Raw genomic sequence first — 19,695 nt, 5'->3', positions numbered from 1 at the left:
CATGTACTGTCTATCATTCAAGAAAAACGAGGCAAAAAGAATAAAACAAAACATAAAAAAGAAATCATTTCCCAAGCATCGGGATCAAGATACGAAAATTCTCGGAAGTTTCCGACAAAATCGGAAATACCCGAACCGTTGAAGTGACGAAAGTCTGACGTCAGAATGAAATAAAAAAGTTCTGTTGACTTAGAATGCAAAATCTAGTTTTATGGAGAAGAGATTGCATTAAATCGTTCTTTTCATGTAAGTTGTTGCTATGTTTTAGCCAAGTGTCACGGAAGCAACCGATATAACTTCGTCAAAATTCGTAAGTTTCCGGTGACGTCATTTGTATCATTTCCGAAGGGCAAGGTGAAGGCCGGTGTTGTGACATGGGGGTATTTTTTTGAATAAGGTAAGGCAAAATCATTTCGTTAAAATTTCGGTAAGAATTGAAACAATGTTCCTTTAAATTTTTTACTATTTTTGATTTATTCGCGCAAAGGACATTGGATAGTGCAGGAATTCTGGGAAGGTTGCAGAGAGAAATTTTGCTGACATATGTACAGATTTCAATCCGAATTTCCTCTGTTCATACACATTAGTCTATATTGAGCTCGCTGCGCTCGCTATATATATTATTTGTTGAAATTTGGCAAATAGTACATAAGTTTTTATAATTTTTGTTTGCAAGGAGGGTACCAATTTTTGATGCCCATTATATAATTTTTAACATTGAAATCCACCTCCTCTTTTGTCTATAAAGCAGGCATTGGTTGCTGTAAATGTCACATATTTCAGTGAATGTTTCTTTGGGATTTTTAACAAGCTTTACAGCAGCTTAAATGAAGCTTTTATTTTCAATCTAGTTTATTGATTCTTTACCATATATATTTATAATGCAGTGTCTCGAAAATTGCTTGCTTCCCAGCTTCTCACGATGAAACTATGTGATGAAAACTGGTCACATAAACTGTTATTAATTCATACAAGATTCAGTAATGAGGGAAAGTCAAGTTTAATGTTACATGATATCTGTATTGTATGTCAATCTCATATAGTCCAGGACATTATTTATTGAACAGCCCTCGTATATGAAAAATTATTTATCCATTATATTAAATTCATTTCACTAACCCTACACAAGGAAGTAGAAATGGAATCAATATCTGATACGTCACAAAATTTAAGATAAAAGTATTAATCATTTTAATCTAGCAAATAATTCTACGTTCGTCTTCCCAATTTCATATTTCATGATCTTTGTTGTGAAAATCTAGAGCACTCGTAAAGTGTGACTTAACAAAAATCTCCACATGTCATGATTTTAAAATAATTAAATAAGAACATATCTATATGAGAAAATCATCTATTATTAAGACAGTTTGGACAAAAATAATCAGAATATAAACATTCCCATTTCTGTCAACATCATGAGTAACAATAAACAGTTATCTTAAACTGATCGATATCTTTTTAAACTCTCTGTGGCCTGGAACATCATTGATTATCTTTAGATATTTAATTTAACGTTTTTATGCATATATATTTACCATAACTGATTTTAAACCTTGCACTTGATTTCATTACACTAACAGCGGTAGTTAATAAACCTTACTGGAATACATGTTTACCCCCTGAGGATAATATGTCAAAATACTGTAGATCACTTAATTTTCGCGATGCCTTATTATTGCGAGATAGTCATTGACACTTTATAAGCGGGACAATATTTCACGAATTGTGGTCATTGCTCTATATAATCTAAAGGAATTCTCTTGTACGCGAGAATGAAATTTTCGCGAGCATACCGTCTCGCGTAATTACGCGAAAATTAAGTTCTTGCGAATAAAAAGTGATTTACAGTATCTGAGTATCAAGCATATGACAATACAGTTCGTGTTTGTTTAAACACACGTCTAGATCTCCCCTCAATCCCAGATATTACCATGACTATCACTCTGTTGAAAGTCCTAATAGAATTTAAGTTTAAAATATTAAATATTTTCGTTAAACACAACAATGAAAACAAGTTCTAGTACAGACTCATCAAAAACAAACCCTGGCATTCTTTTTTCAACTAGATAATGTGTTACTTTTCGCAAATTCTGGACAGATCTACGCACATTTACACATGTTCATGTCAGTCACATTTCAGGTGATCTTATAGTTACTTATTGCATTACAGATTCAAAACAAATCTTGAAATTCATTGAAATTAATATTTCATGTTTTACCTCTGATCCAGTCTCTGCTTATTGGAGGTCAATGTCTGTTATGATCTAGAAATGACATATCGGTAATGACAGACGACAATATGTATATCTAATATACTACAGACGGACAAAAATGCATTTATAACACCATAAACTTCACTTCATTTCCACTAGCCCAAGCTGGCAGAATGCCATATATCTTACACTACTACATTGCCCCCTCCAGAGAATGAAATATCCTCATCTAAACTCACTTTTGGAGTGCCTACACCTGTAGGGCGAAGTTTTAGGGGCATTCATCCGCTTGAGAAGAGAACTTTCTGGCCCAAACCTGGGCTCCAAATGTAACAGGATCAATTTTGTGCCTCTGCTGGGGACTGAAACCTGTACCTCTTGCTTGCCAGTTCAGTGCTCTACCAATTGAGCTAAAGGTTTAACCCTCTAGCCCAAACTAGTAGGATGCCATGTATCTTACACTACTACATTATCACAATTCTTATGTTTTTGCTCCTAGTTAAATCCATATGCATTTTCTATGAACGGACAATTAATGAAACAAGGTAAGCTTTCGGCGAGCAAGTTCATGAATGTGACTGTCAGCATTATTATTTAAATTCATCATTTCTTTTCAATCGTCCACTTAACTTACTTATGCAGCATTATATCTTTAACACCTTCATACAGAGTCTATATATTTCAGTTGTTTCTATACGCAAGAGCATGCTCTACGTATGAACATTTTCTAAAACGAGGTTAATCATTGCGAAACAAGTTGATGAAACAAGAATATCATGCAACAGTCTGGTTTAAAGTCATCATTTCCTAATTTCTATGGTCCATGCAATGACATTGTCAGCAAATACAATTTATCATTGAGTCAAATGCTTACTGGCGTTTTTCATACAAATTATTTGTCTTTTATTTATACACTGGTTAAACAACGAATTGTCCCAGTATTTCCCGATCTTGACAAAAAGCTCACTGCTGATGTGACCGGTCGGCAGGAGATGCTCATTCAATCCTTTATGCCACTTGACCCCACCTCTCATGTTTTGGAATGTTTGCTGTGTTCCTATTTTGTATATTGTTTCATGGATTCTTGATCTTGAATAGTGTAATAAAAGATAGATATAATTTGAAGAATTAAAAAAAATCTCCTTTGTCCTTTCTGTTCGCTAGATCTGTAGATTTTCGCGGATTTGCTTTCCTCTTTGTACCTTCAATCATTTTTCAGTCATTTATTTGAATCTCTTCACCATTTTACAACAGTATACAGAGATCACAAAATATATAGGTGATTTTATACATAACAGTAGATCTATAAAGCATGCGTGAATAAGAAACTAAACAAAAAAATTGTACGTTGCTATACATGTGAAGTATGGGAATTTAGGCCGGGGGCATATTTTATTTTTTTTTTCTTTATAAACGAGCACAATTTTCACAGAAAACAGTATCTATTGTTACTCATAATGTGTTAAGAATTAATTACATTCTGAAATTTTATGCTTTTTTTCTGTTAAGCAATAGCATTCTTTCTGAAAGTAACGAGCTGCACTTTAGTATGTATTGAAACTCATCTCCAAGTTCTTTTATCTTGTCTTGGTAACCCTGGCTAAGGGCTCCGATCACCCACCAGTGACATGCAAGGTAGGTTCCAGCGAACTTTGGCTATACCATTTTTGGACCAACCTCAGAAGTAACTAACTTTTAGAAGTATACATGAAATATACATGAAATATTTCGTTTCAGTGAAGATAAAGGTTTCAAATGTCCCCGTAGTATGCAAATGGAGGGGGCTTTTCTAATGATAATGTTTTAAATAATATTTTGATTTGGAAGCTCCATCCACATTTTTTGTTGGCGGAAAATGCGCAGATTCAAGCATTTTTAAAAGTGATATACCGAACAAAAAAGTTACAGGAAGCCCCCCTCTATCCTCTACCAAAAAAATGGATATTAGAGTGTGATACATAGGGTTTTTTTAAAAGTGTTTTTGTGTTTATTTGCTTGTTTGTTTGTTTGTTTTTTTTTTTTTTGCTTGTCAACTGAATTTGGAGGTCCCCCGTCAATACAAATTGAAGTGGCTGTGGTGTGATTCTAGGCATGAGTGCCATGCGCGGATCTAGTGCGGGGTCAGGACCACCCCCATCCCCCGGGATTTGCAAGGTTATTAGATTTATATACTAAAGGAAGGAAAAAAGTTTACGTTGAACCCCCCTCGGAAAACGCAGACTCCCTGGTAAATGCGAATTTATGTTAAATTGGATGAAAAGTCTAAGATTCGAAGCTTATTTATACAATGTTTGTTTTGTTCTGTTTTTGTATGTATAACTGTAATGATTTTGTACATTGTACTATATGCATCACTGTGGGCCGAAATTGATTGAATAAATATTCTAACTCTAATTCTAATTAGAAGTCATCGACTCCCCCCTCCCACGAAATAGGTTATTGAAGTTTGGGCGAGTTTACGAGTCTGTTTTTATTTTAGTTTTTTTTTTTGCTTGTCAGCAAATTTCTGGGTTAGATTTTTTTGGAACTGAGTTGGACCCCCCACCCCCCCCCCTGAAAAATTTTGGATCTGCGCCTGAGTGCTGAGGGCACCGACCTGGAATCCCCCCTTTCTAAAAATGGCTGAATCCGCCCCTGGAATTGAATGTGAGTTATATTTCTTGACATAAAATGTTAATAGTCGAAGCATATAGGAAAGGATAGCAAACTGCCGATGAGAGTCCCACATTCTTCCAAAAATTAGCTTTTTTATACCTCTTGTCTTAATTAATTTTGTCCAGATTCCTTACCTGAGCTAGAAGGTATTTGAGAAAGTTCCCAATGTTCCCATTCCTTTGATGTAGATTTGACGTTTATTTCCCTTTCAATTTCGGCGTTTAGGTTTATTTTTCTTGTCAAAAGTAAAATTATTATTTCAATTTCAATTTCAATTATTTCAAGTTTCGACATCCCCGCCTGAAAAAAATTCTTGACCTGTCCCACGATCTAATAAATGGTACAGCACAAAATGCATATGATTTTATATCTCTTATTGCGCTTACTGTTGGTTACAGGAGAAGAAAGAGAGTTCAATGAATAAAAAAGTGATTATAAATTATCTGTATTCAACCAGGTTTCAAGTATCCCTATCCTACTTTTTAAAAACATCTCCCAAATATTGCAACAGAAATTATTTTTATTTGAAAAAAAAGCTAGACTTTCAGACAGGGATACTGAATCTCGAAAGACTTTCTGTAATAATCATAAAACAGCCACATTCCGCAAAAATGCACATACTAAATGTGGTCGGAGTGAGGCAATAAAAAATCTCGAAAAATGGATTTGGCAGAGATGTCTGTCTTCCAAGACTATTTAGGTAACGGTCGTGTTAATTATTTCTGCCCCCCCCCCCTTAAAAATACAAATGCCTTAATGTCAATCTAAACAAGGGATGTTTTTTTCGCGTGTGTGTTAAAGAACAAACAAATTACACGTAAAATTTTGTATTCTGGTTAAATGCTTTTAAGTCTTAAACTAAATAATTACCGTATATCAAATTACTTGGTTTAGATTTGAGATTAGTACTAAAATAATCAGTTGTAATTGACAAATGAATTTTGCAGACTATATATAGAATGTTTATTAGAACTAGATAGACAATTTTCAGTTGTACCTTATAAAGTCGTTATGATTATACTTTAGCCCCCCCCCCCCCCTTTTAGCTGCGCAAATATCAAATAAATTCTCTTTTCCACTTGTGATATTTTCCCTGACCAAAATCTGATCAGCACGGACTAAGTGTTTTGATGTGCTAGGCTGAACGGAGTAGTCACAGTGTGTTTACTTTTGAATTTTTATGGAGTTTATTTCTTTTTTGTGTTGCATTTATCAATAAATGGAATTCAGGGTGTATATCACTTGACTTGTGCACATCTTCGAACCGATGCAGAGTTCTTATTACCAGGTATGGGTACATTTACAGCGTTCGACGCGTTTTCTCGATATGCATCAAAGTCTGCATAAAACCTGCAAATCAAAGACACTGGTTGTTTTGTTCTATTCAAATAATAGTAATTTCAAAGTGTGTTTACGCGTTTTAGTGCTTTTTTATTTCATGTTTATTCTGCATAAATTGGCGCAGTGTAAAAATGCGTACTCGTGCAACTAAAACTTTCTTTCAAACTTACATTTTCTTTCTTTTTTGAATTACATTTGATTCAAATCAATAATTATTCAGAAATATGATTATTATGCTTATTGTGGTTTAGAAATGTCTTGATTTCCTCATGTGTTCTCATATGCTTTACCATCGGAGATGTGCACAAGTCGATACCCAAACCAAAAAATCATTCAACTGTAACGAGCGCTTTCGGGTATATATCGTTACAATGAGACAAGGTATCTGAAAGAAATATGGCGGAATACGGCTATAGTTGGTATAAAACAAGTCGTACATAGATGAAAATGTTGCGTTTTTAAGAATTCATGTCAGCTTTAACAATTGATTGACCAAATGTTGACCCTTTTTTACAATGTCAGATGGCAAACGTAGTTATTGCATAGAAACATTTTCAATTGGTTAAGGATATGTGAACCTGACAAAAAAGTAATTGGAAAATTATAAAATGGGTATCAACAGATAGAGGACAAGTTCCTTGATCAAAAAACAACAATTTTGATATATGTACATGAGTTCGTTTCCATGGCAACAGTCCCTGAAGATGACCATGTTTTCAAAGTTTAAAACGATATATAAAATTACACTAAAATTAAAGAAAGTCATAAAAAACTTATAAATTGCAGTTCAAATTAATTTATTTGCTATAACATGAAAGATTGGTGCATAAACATACTATTCATATTTTTTCCAATAAAAATAATAATTAATAAGCCAATAATTACAGTCCGAATTTCCTCTGGCCTCTAAAAAATTGCCTATTTTTTCTTAACCTTGACTATTAAAATTGTTATAAAATCACACTTAATATAATTGGAAATTTTATTTTTTAATTTCATTTTAAAGACGTGATGTTTAGCTATGTGAAACAGGGGAAAAATTGGCATGTACATGAATTGGATAAAAAGATATGATAATCTGAATTTCCTCTGGCCTTCTCTCAAAAACTGACCGTAAAGCACATTTATCGGCAATAATTGCTAAAATATCAATCAAAAAATTATTCAGTTTAATTTTAAATAAATAATGTGTTAAAATAAAATTAAAAGTCATACATGCTTATTCTTTTTCATAGATAAAGTATCTGGTATACACATAATTACAGTCCGAATTTCCTCTGGCCTCTAAAAAATTGCCTATTTTTTCTCAACCTTCACTGTAAAAATCTTATAAAATCACACTTGATATAATTGGAAATTTTGTTTTTCAATTCCATTTTAAAGAAGTGATGTTTAGCTTTGCGTAAGAGGGAAAAAATTGGTATGTACATGAATTGGATAAAAAGATATGATAATCTGAATTTCCTCTGGCCTTCTTTCAAAAACTGACCATAAAGCACATTTTTCGGCAATAATTGCTAAAATATCAATCAAAAAATTAATCAGTTTAATTTTAAGTAAATAATGTGTTAAAATAAAATTAAAAGTCATACATGCTTATTCTTTTTCAAAGATAAAGTATCTGGTATGCACATAATTACAGTCTGAATTTCCTCTGGCCTCCTAAAAATTATCTTTTTTTTCTCAACCTTCACTGTAAAAATCTTATAAAATCCCACTTGATCTAATAAGAAATTTTGTTTTTTAATACCAGTTTAAAGAAGTGATGTTTATCTTTGTGAATGAGGTATAAAATTGGTTTGTACATGAATTGGAAACAAGAGGCCCAGGGGCCACAGCGCTCACCTGAGCACGTCAGCTAGGAAAAAGCACATATCAGATCAGAACTGAAAGTTTACTGAGGTGATGGTGGTTGATGGTGGGGGGGGGCTTGAATTTTAACCCCCCACGGGTTCATGATTTGAACTAGAATCTACACTACCTTAGGATGATTCCATATAAATATCACTAATCATGGCTTTGAAGTACTTGAAAAGAAGATTTTTTATATATATTGGTTTCCCAATATATTCCTATGTAAAACTTGGGTCGGCCATTTTGGCCCCACCCTAGCCCCAGGAGTCATGATTGGAACAAACCTGAATCTTCACTACCTGAGGATAATTTCACATGAGTTTTATCTTTCCTGTCTTAATGGTTCTTGAGAAGAAGATTTTTAAAGATTTTTCCTATATCTTCCTATGTAAAACTTGGGTCGGCCATTTTGGCCCCACCCTTGCCCCGGGGGTCATGATTTGAACAAACTTGAATCTACACTACCTCAGGATGATTCCACATGATTTTCATTTTTCCTAGCCCAGTGGTTCTTGAGAAGAAGATTTTTAAAGATTTTTCCTATATACATGTATTCCTATGTAAAACTTGGGTCGGCCATTTTGGCCCCACCCTTGCCCCGGGGGTCATGATTTGAACAAACTTGAATCTACACTACCTCAGGATGATTCCACATGATTTTCATTTTTCCTAGCCAAGTGGTTCTTGAGAAGAAGATTTTTAATGAATTTTCCTATATATTCCTATGTAAAACTTGGGTCGGCCATTTTGGCCCCACCCTTGCCCCGGGGGTTATGATTTGAACAAACTTGAATCTACACTACCTCAGGATGCTTCCACATGAGTTTCATCTTTCCTGGCCCAGCGGTTCTGGAGAAGAAGATTTTTTAAAAATGCCATTAAATTTTAACAAATTCATGATTATCTCCCCTTGGAAAAGGGCGTGGCCCTTCATTTGAACAAACTTGAATCCCCTTTACCCAAGGATACTTTGTGCCAAGTTTGGTTGAAATTGGCCCAGTGGTTCTTGAGAAGAAGATGAAAATGTGAAAAGTTTACGACGCCGACGACAACAACAACGACAACAACGACAACAACGACGACGACGACAGACAACGGACAGATTGTGATCAGAAAAGCTCACTTGAGCCTTTGGCTCAGGTGAGCTAAAAAAAGATAAAATAATCTGAATTTCCACCGACCTTTTTCCAAAATCTGACTCTTAAAGCACATTTGTATGTGATGATTGCTATAAAATCAATAAAGAAATTATTCAGTTTAATTTTAAATATATTTAGTAAAACTCTGTTTTAATGAAGTCACTAAGACCTATAAAATTACTTCGCTATAACCATAATTCGCTATATCCATGTAACAAATTCGTTAAATTTATATAGCTGGGGATCTAAAATATATCCATGGATTTGCTATTTCCGTGTTTGCACTAATAGAATTTTGCTGTAACATGTTTAAATAAATATTTTATAAAAAATTTAAAAAAAACAAAATAAAAAAATTTCATAATCTATATGCACTAAGGTTTACATGGTTAGAAAAAGGCCACACAATAAAACTAACATTACAATGACATATTTTGGCACAGATCTAATTGCCAATGTAATTAATATTAGAATGTACAACGTATGGAGATATTGGACACCATCTAAAAATAAAACACAAAAAAGAGAACTGTTTGTTCTTGTCAAACAGAATTATTTTTTTAACCTTGACAAAAGTTTCTACATGTACAGTGTGTTCTATAAAAGCTAGCTTTCCTGTCATAATGAATTCTCAGGGCTCTCGATTCTCTTTAATTGGGGCCGATATTCGGCCCCGTTCCCAACGTGAAAAAGGCCCCCTTTTTCCCAAATTTGAGTGTAAAAATTCCCAATGTATGATTGCTTGAAATTTAGTACGTAAAAAGAGCATATCTTTGACAGTCGTATAAGCACTGTGAAGATATGAAGGAATCATGTTCGTGTTATGAACTGGTAGTTTCGTTTATATGCTGGAACCAGTTTAGCCTAGGTCACAAAAGTCACTCAAACAAAAGTCGTCTGTAGTAAATTACAAATTCTCTTAGGTACGACTTGTTTATTCACAACATGCCGCATAATGTGAAAAACTATCATGTCAGGGCTCGAAATAACGGAAAATACTCTTAATATGCGAATTAAAAACAGAAATTGGGAGTTAAAAGCGACCTGTGGTCGCCACCTTTTTCGCGAGTAAAAAAAGGTCTTAAAAATTAAGATTACCAATGAAAAGTACTACAGGTATTTTATTCACTGTTTTGCTATTAGATTCCCTAACAATGAACAAAAATTAAGCATGCTCCTACAATTCGTAAATCTTAAGGATCTTATTAATTTTGCAGAACAACCTGATTTATTAACTTCCAAAAAAGATCGTTTTTTATAATCCGAATTTCCTCCATTCCTTTGTTTATGGTAAATACATGTAAATGTAAGGTTAGATATTCCATTAGATTATTTATGATCACTTAATCAAATAGAGGAAAAGTGTTATGTGATTTTCCATAAAATATATTTTCAGTGTATTTACTGATTAAATTTTAAATAGGATGAGTTTTTTATCAATCTGATTTTAATCAGATTGAGTTTTTTATATGGAGTTTTTTTAATTACACACCTCTGTATAGATGTTAAGATTTCATCATTTATAAAACGGCCTAATTGCTTCCAAGAGGTGAAATAAAATTATTTTTTTTAAATTATTTAAATCTTATGTTAATTACTATGAGGAGAAAAAATGCTAGTGAAAGTTCATTTAAATAGTTCAATATTACAATTTGCTAGTAAAAATAAACCCACTAGCTGATATTTGCTTGTGGTAAAAAAAAAAAGTTAATTAATTTTGATCCCTGCAGTATTAAAGTCAGTGTAGAAAAAAAATATTTCTACTAAGAGGAAGACGATGATAATGATTCGTTTCAGTTACTATAATTACACTGTGTTTATTTGATTTTTCTTGTTAATTGTAAGAGTTTAAATAATGACTGGTAAAAATTTCCCAATTTTTTATAAAAACATCGCTTTTTTCCCAATTTCATTGGCCCCGGCCCCAGTACCAAAAATGGGTGTGAGAGCCCTGATTCTTTTCTTTGCCTTTCAACTGCAAGCTTTTTTTGTCACATACTTTGTTCAAATAATGATCACTGTAGTTGTAGGTCTTTTCTGAAGCAAATACTTCAGCCTTTGCTTTGTGTTATGTCCCTCTCAAGAATTTTTTTCACTCATATGAAGACGCTACCACTTGCTGGTGGAGGGCTGCAACTTCATACCTATACTCGGTACTTATGGACGTTGAGCTGTGAGGGATCTTTTTCATGCCAACATCTACTGCAAGGGGATCTCAGTTTATGCAGTTTCATCCAAAGGACTGGCCTCCATGTTCCACAGTGCTCCTTACTTTGAGAAAATAGAGAGCTGCTCTAACAACTGTGCCATGCAAATTTCAGGCTTTGACACAACAATACCATTCTTAGCCTAGAAAATAAATTTCATTTTAGTTTTAAACTTCATGTCTTAATGGTGTGTATGGATATATATAGTAAACATGTAAATAAGTACATGTAATATCTACCAGGGTTATTTAAAACTTGAATTGTTACTTTATTGTCAATCAGTTTATGAATTTGAAGCCTTTGCAGTTACTGATACATGAATTTATAAGGATTGACTACTAGACTATTGAAATTTCAAAATATTATACTACTGGATTTTCTATTATCATATTTAAAAGTTACATGTAAAGGGAGGACCATTTGATTCTGAGAATAGATATTGGAATTAATTTGACCTTAGAATATTTACACTGGAATATGTACATTGTTCTCTACAATGAAGCTCTCCCCCTCACATATAATATTTTTAATGAAACAAAATAATCTGTCATAATTTGTCTCTTGTGATCTTGGAAAAAAAAATCTGACACTTCATATTCTGTCCATATCAAGGCAAGAAACTAAATATACCACCCTTCACACAATCACAATCAGAATCAAATGCATGTCGAAGATCACTTCCTCATTTTTTAATCTTAAAAAACAATTTTTTCATTCACTCCTACCCATTCTATTGTTTGCAACACACAGAGATCTTTTCATTCATTTGGATCCACAGGAACAGCTATCTAGAGTTGAGTAGGTGGATTTTAACTGCTGACATATGTTGATTCTTTTCCTTCTCTATACCTGTTCAAATAACAAATATGTCACAAAATTATTCAATTTTGAAGGAATAAATTGGTCAACATTTTACACATTAAAGCTGAACACTACTCGTAAATAGGCATAGTCCGCCATATTTCCCGTTCTTCAACGCTCTCCCTACAACTCGTATATAAGGAGCAGATCGCCAGTCAGTTCAATGTATTTCACTATAGATATCCGACGAGTGTAGACGCATATCTTACAAAGCGTGCTACTCAATATGGATGAAAATATCAAATTTTACGCATTTTTTCCGAAACAGGACTTAAGTATCATGAAATATGCAGGTCAATACATTATTTACAAACAGAAAATGCACATACAAACAAGAAATAAACGCAAAAAATCCAACACAACGATAGGAGTACTACATCTCGGCCACGAGTTTCGAGTGTGCAATCGGGTGTAACGAAATCAAACAGTTTATATACACCGTCTGACAGTGTCTATTTAAGAGAAATGTTCAGCTTTAATGTCATATCTTAAATAGTACATCATTTTAAAATAAGACAAATTTTGCACTGCACAGACTATAAATTACATAGTGTTTTAGTGACAGGGTATGCAATGATACCTGCTTAGTATATTTTATACCTGGCGAGGCGGAGCCGAGTCTACTGACTAGGTATCATCCCGCACTCTGTCACTAAAATACTACCGTATGCAACGAATTTACCCCCACCAATGAAACATTTATGTATTATCTGTGGTTTATAAATGTTTTTCTCTGCTACATGCTTCATCATGCTTATATAGTACATATTATGACATCACGTTGTGTTAGTTTTGTAATGTTGTTTTCGTGCTAAAATGATGAACTAATCAGTATGTGTTATAGGTTTTCAGTAAAGAAGAAAATGTTTCTCTCATTATTTATGCTACTTACATGTATAACTTTAACCTTGCCAACTGCAAACACTAAAAATATTAAGCTTGTGAATTTGAGTTGTTCAAAGTGTTCCAAAAGAACTTTACATCGACCTTGTATTGATTTACAATTGACTAGATATAAATAATCTACCTCCTTTAATAGCTTGACAGACTCCAACCTATCGTAAGTCAGGATTTCGTCGAAAACCCAACAGAGATGGTGTAAATACATGTATATATAAGTATGCCAAACTGATTTGTCTATAATGTAATTTGGTTACTTGGCCAGCGAATTGCTATTTCAGTATTTGCCTAATTTGGTAATTTGACACTGGTAAACAAAAAGTAAATCCAATAAATACCTCATGAAAATTTTTATTGGATATATATGTGAAAATTGTGCAAATTTTCTGTAGGCTAATATTCGAATCATTGTTGATCCCGGCTGGAAACAGAGTAAATTGAATTTCGATGATGCTATACAGCTATAAATTACAACCTAATAATAAATAAATGTATATTAAGGTGTCAGGTAAACTCCGGTTATCCATGTGTTTGGTGCATGTTTATTCTGCTGTTAGTTTAGGCCTACTTTTACTTACGTGAAAAACAATGAAGTACATCGTGGAACTGCATTCGGGGTGAGTGTGACATCGCTTGTGCAGTTGTTACATGAAACCGAACGGCACCAATCTGTATATTTTCGTCTAAATATAACCGTATAATCTATTTTCGGCGTATAAACTGTTTTTTTCCTTGCAAATGCATCGTTGCGTCCTTCTCTACAAAACATGGCGTCGCAAATCGGCTAGGGAGTAATGTCGTAAATTATCGGGGTTGGAACAGTCAAACAGCCAAAATTAATAAAATTCATGCAATGTTGATTAATTTGGCATATTTTACTATTTAACCGCTGTTAAATCCTTTAAACTTGTGTTTTAGCAAAATTATATGTTCTATGATCACGACATTGACCGTTCCCATCTTCCGCAGTTCGAGTTGCGCGGTGGATTCAAAAACGTCAGGTTCACATATCCTTAAGTGATGTTTTACATAAACTTATTTTATGACTGTTTAAAAAAAATAAAAGAATGTTTCCATCAAAAGAGGTGATACTAGTAGGTTTTACGCAATATATTATCTTTTTTTATCCAGGTGTAAAAGGTCTACAATGTCTCTGTCAAAATATACATCCACAACAGAAACAACAAACCTAGCACGAGTGGCTAGACTTCTCTTGGGTCCTTGTACCGATGTGTTGAGGGACATTCTCGGTAAAGAAATACCCCCCTCTACTTTATCAAGTACGGTTAGGACCTGGATAGATCACCTTAAGAACCAGAAGGCAAAAAATCCTCTTTCCAAACAACAGACAGATCTCATTTTCCCGCCTTTTACGAAACAATATTGCGGAGATTATTCAGACTTTGACGTCACAATTCTATATTTACTTTTACGTAACGTGTGCAATGTTACAGAACATGCAGCGGGATGGGGAAATCAGCCAAACCCCGGAGATAGAAGTGTGTCTGCTTACATTGAAAGGATTCGACTAATTAGGAACAAATACTATGGACACACGTCAGATTTTTCTTTAAAGGAGTCGGATTTTAGACAAGAATGGAGGAATATTCGTTACATAATTGTAGAGTTAGAGGGTTACCTTGGAACAAACACGTCTCTTCAGGACTCTGTTGACGAAATCAAAACATGCTCAATGGATCCAGAGTTGGAGAAAAAATACATCGATAAACTTTTAGTGATTGACGAATTACAAAAGACGGTTGAAAACCTTTCAGGTAAGTATTAAGTATTGTTGATTAGAAGTGGGAGATTCTTAGCCGTAAATTATTGTTTTACAATTCAGAACTAGTTAATTTCGATTTACTTATATCTGAAATTTGGCTCTGGTTCTATTGAATGGTGGTAAACAGTACGGTAAACAGTAAATAAATAACATGGTTTTTGCTTAAATGTTTTGTAAAGGGTTCTCTTTTAAATAAAAATGATAACAGTAAATTTGCAGTTCTGTATTCAAATTTTTTTTTTATTCTGAAATTCGAAAAATCATTGAGAAAAAGTCATTTTTCATGGTTTCATAATGACGGATTGGTTTTTCAGATGACATTAAAAGTCTACACTGCGTGATCCCTGCACATGTTAAAGGTATGTTAATACATTAGTTCTGATTATATGCATGTTTTTATTCAATACCATTGCATCTAGCCATGAAATATGTCTTTTTATTTTGTACTTTGAAGTTAAGTGTTATCTGATTATATTTTATTAGATCAAAAGAGTAAATAATGGAAACAAACCTTTCAGCACTTTTTTATGTAATAGTTTGGAAAAAATATTATACTGTATACATATATATTTAAAAATCGTTATGAGAAAATGCCAAAGAAATTTTAAACCGTTCAACAATATGAAAAATGTGGAGAGTTTAACTCCAAATAAATAAAGTATTTCTGCATATATTATAAAAAAATATTTTATTAAATAAACTAAATATCTTTTAGCACAACACGAGACAGAATATATCAAAAAATGGAAAGAAGAAGATTCGGTTTTTGTTGAAACTCATGGGTTCCCTGAAATGCTACAGAGGGTGAGAGAACAACCATATGTGACTTTTGTTGGTGTCCCGGGATCCGGCAAATCCGCCACAGTTCAGCATATAGCTCTTCTTCTCCAGAAGGAAGAATACGAAGTGGTACCTATGTTGGACTTTAGAGACCTCACACAGTATTGTGATCCTCAGAATCCACAGGTTTTTGTTATCAATGATGTCGTAGGTGTATTGGGTGTTAACAAAGCAAAGTTAGAATCGTTTTTAGAGTACGTGGAAAAATTAAAAAAACCGTCTTTTGTGAAAACAAAGGTTCTCTTGACATGCAGAAAAACCCTTTTTAACCAATGCAACAAATCCTTTTTAACTAATGCACAAAATACTATTAAGCTTCATAGCTCTGAGAATGAATTGAATGAAGAAGACCAAAGAAAGATTCTTGAAAAGCATGGGTTAGACAGAGATTTGTTGTCTCCTGCAATGCTTACTGAAGCCTCTCGCATGTTTCCTTTATTGTGTAAACTATATTCCAATGAGGAAAAATTTAGAATCACTGGTGAACGCTTTTTTATCAGTCCCATCCAATGCATTGTCGAGGAATTCGACAAAATGCAACAAAGAAACGGTTTATTCTATGCAACTTTGGTGTTGTGCACGTTGAATAACAACATGCTTTCTGAAGACATTCTAAAAGATGAGAAAAATAAATGTTTCGGGAAATGAAGCACAGGGTGTTAGAAAGCTGTGAAGTTACAAGTTCAACAGATACATTTAAGTTTGTGAAAGCTTTGTCAGCAATGGAGGGGACATACACAAAACGTATAACAACATGCTTTCTGAAGACATTCTAAAAGATGAGAAAAATAAATGTTTTCGGGAAATGAAGCACAGGGTGTTAGAAAGCTGTGAAGTTACAAGTTCAACAGATACATTTAAGTTTGTGAAAGCTTTGTCAGCAATGGAGGGGACATACACAAAACGTCGTGGTAGAGAGTTCACTTTTGTTCATGACTCCATGTTTGAAATAACAGCATATCACTTTGGTAGACAGTTTCCAGAGTTGATTATAGAATATATGAAAAGTAGTTATATTGCAAACTATGTAAAACTTCAGACATGTGAAACACAAAAACAGAAAAACATGGAAACAAAAGTGGAGGCAACTGATATAAGCAGTGAAGAAAAGACTGAAAACAGGGAGGGTACAGATCTGTGTATAAGGGTGTCTATTAACCTGTATCCAATGTTAGCTAAGAGACTGTACAAAGATATAGAAAATTATGAACTGTATGACGTGTTTATGAATAATGCTTTAAAGGACAACCAGTTGTGTAAAGCATTTATTAATGTACTAGAGAAACATACATATGTAGAATTAAAAAAACTCTTTCTAAGTAAACTGGAGAAAATGTCTAAAATACTCAAAAGGGAAGAAGATGGAAATGATAAGAAAAAGAACAACGAGTTTAAAGATTGTATAGAGGATCTACTGCTAGACAGACGACACATGTTTTTGATGCCATTAGTATGCTATGTGAGAGTGATCAGTTGGGTTATTTACTATGGACATCACCAAATCCTTAGGTACATCATACATCAAACTGAACTACACAACGAAACATCGTCTGCACTATTTGGAAATTTGAATTCTGATCTTATAAATCTTGGTCAAACATCGAAACAGGGAACCAATGCTAGTGATATAAATAAAGTGATAGATGATTTTGATGAAATACTTGTTTCAGACTCTCTAAAAGTTAGCTTTGCATCCTTGTATGAAAAGGAAAACATTCAAAACTCTGCGGTAGAACAAACCCGCTTACTTGTTCTCAGTTGTTATGGGGGCGATGTGGAGACTGTTAGGATCTTACTGAAACATGTCGATTTAAACTACTCAATCAACAGAACGCCACATGTCTACTCTCATTGGGCAGTGCGTTCTAGGGGAATTTTATTTAGAAAAAATACCCCTCTAGTAGCAGCGTGTTTATTTGGTCATGTTTCTGTTGTAAATGAGTTGATAGGTGTAGGAGCTGATGTTAACAAACTGGGTCATAGTCATACACCACTGACAGCAGCATGCAGTGCTGGACATTTGAGTGTTGTGAGAGAACTTTGCAAAATGGATGCAAATGTCAATTTAGAGTGTAATTTCGATACACCACTAGTAAAAGCATGCAAAGGTGGATATTCAGGTATTGTAAAGGAGCTGATTACTTGTGGAGCTTCAACAAATTTAGAGTCTGCAAGTAATTTACCACTTATAGCTGCATGTGAAAATGGACATCTAAATGTAGTACAAATATTGCTGCAATCAGGGGCCATTGTCAATCAAAAAAAGGATTTCAATAACCCTCTGATATCTGCATGTAGTTGTGGTGAATTGGTTATAGTGAGGGAACTTTTAAAAGCTGGGGCCAACATTAATTTACAATGTGGAAGTATATGTACAATGGATGCATTGACAGCTGCATGTAAAGGAGGACACATTTCTGTGGTGACAGAACTACTGAAGAAAGGAGCAAAAGTTAATCCTCAGGGTCTGTATGATTCACCATTAAATGCTGCATGTCGTGAAAATCATTCCGATGTAGTCATTGAACTGCTACGAGTTGGGGCCGATGTCAATTCATTGCGTTTGACCGGTACAGCACTGATAAATGCATGTTCAAGAATTCATCCAAATTTGTCGTTAATAAAAGAACTTCTTGAAGCAAAAGCTGATGTCAACCAGCAAGATGATGATGGGAATACACCATTATTAAGTTCTGTTAGACGAAAAAAGGATAAAAGTTTAATAAAATATCTAATTGAGGCTGGTGCTGATATCAATCAACACAATAAAGAATGGTATACACCACTGACTGCTGCTTGTTTAGATGGAGATTTAAACCTTGTGAGAGATCTTCTTGAAATGGGGGCTTCGGTTAATCCACAGCAAATATGGATTGATCGTTTAAAATATATACAGATGGTTCGATTAATCGCATCTTCTTTCGGCATTTACATCAATCCAGAGACAATTTCGGGGTTCCTAGCGAATGGACCGGGTTATCATCATACAACACCACTGACAGCTGCATGTCTAAATGGCAATCTGATCATGGTGAGAGAACTGCTTCAAAAAGGGGCTGATGTTAATCCAAAGTATGTATGGAAAACACCATTAATTACTGCTTGTAAATGTAGACGATTGGATGTTTTGAAGGAATTGCTGAAATTTGGAGCCAAAGTCAATTTCAATCCTTGGCATCCAAGGAAACCAAATAAATACAAAACACCGTTGACAGTTGCCTGTAAGAGAGGAAAATTAGAAATGGTTAAAGAGCTTTTGAATGCAAAAGCAGTTGTTAATCCACAGGGTGCATATAATACACCATTGGTAGCTGCGTGCACAAATGGATTCGGAGATGTGGTGAAAGAATTACTTAAAAAGGGGGCTGATGTCAAACTACAGAGTAGATATAGCACTCCACTGACAGCTGCATGTAAAGGGGGACATTTGAATGTAGTGAAGGAGTTGATAGAGGCTGGAGCAGACGTCAATTTACACCATGATGCTGATGAAGATAATATGCCACTGATAATATCATGTAAGTATGGAAGCATAAATATTGTAAAGGAACTGATTGAAGCGGGGGCTGATGTTAATTTACAGGGTAAATATAGCACTCCTCTGACTGCCGCATGCCATTTGGAAAATGTTGATGTTGTAAAAGAACTATTAAATGCTGGAGCTCAAATCAATCGAAGCACATTATGGAATACGCCTTTGATAGCAGCATGTACAGGGCATAATGCAAACACAGTGAAGGTGGTGCTTGAAGCTGGTGCTAACGTCAATTTACAAAATCAAGAAGGGGAGACGGCGCTGTATAAGACAGTCGATAGCGAGAATCCATCCATCATTGTATTGAAAATGCTTGTCGAACGCGGTGCTGATTGTACAATTTGTACAAAATCTGGAATATCACCTT

At 34.2% G+C, this 19,695-nt stretch overlaps 1 protein-coding gene and 1 long non-coding RNA gene across 2 annotated transcripts; one reads left to right on the top strand and one right to left on the bottom strand.

Annotated features, from left to right (window-relative positions):
- Positions 1 to 11,170: 11,170 nt before the first annotated feature.
- Positions 11,171 to 14,181, bottom strand: LOC134255603 (uncharacterized). Its single transcript, XR_009989588.1, has 3 exons — positions 13,749 to 14,181; positions 12,135 to 12,258; positions 11,171 to 11,551 (listed from the first exon to the last, which is right to left on the bottom strand). It is a non-coding gene; the product is annotated as an uncharacterized LOC134255603 (long non-coding RNA).
- Positions 14,182 to 14,317: 136 nt separating this feature from the next.
- Positions 14,318 to 19,628, top strand: LOC134255604 (ankyrin repeat domain-containing protein 17-like; the record flags this gene model as incomplete). The annotated part of the gene is made up of 4 exons (XM_062738128.1): positions 14,318 to 14,420; positions 14,625 to 14,945; positions 15,669 to 15,987; positions 16,514 to 19,628. Coding segments are annotated over exons 1-4 (3,858 nt in total), but the record flags the coding sequence as incomplete, so codon positions are not given.
- Between the last annotated feature and the right edge of the window lie 67 nt (positions 19,629 to 19,695).

Source organism: Saccostrea cucullata, unplaced genomic scaffold (assembly GCF_032062105.1).
Source record: "Saccostrea cucullata isolate Sc308-1 unplaced genomic scaffold, CSIRO_AGI_Scuc_v1 ctg2491, whole genome shotgun sequence".
Taxonomy (NCBI): domain Eukaryota; kingdom Metazoa; phylum Mollusca; class Bivalvia; order Ostreida; family Ostreidae; genus Saccostrea; species Saccostrea cuccullata.
Note: the sequence above shows the minus strand (reverse complement) of the source record. Positions and strands in the feature narration are given on the sequence as shown.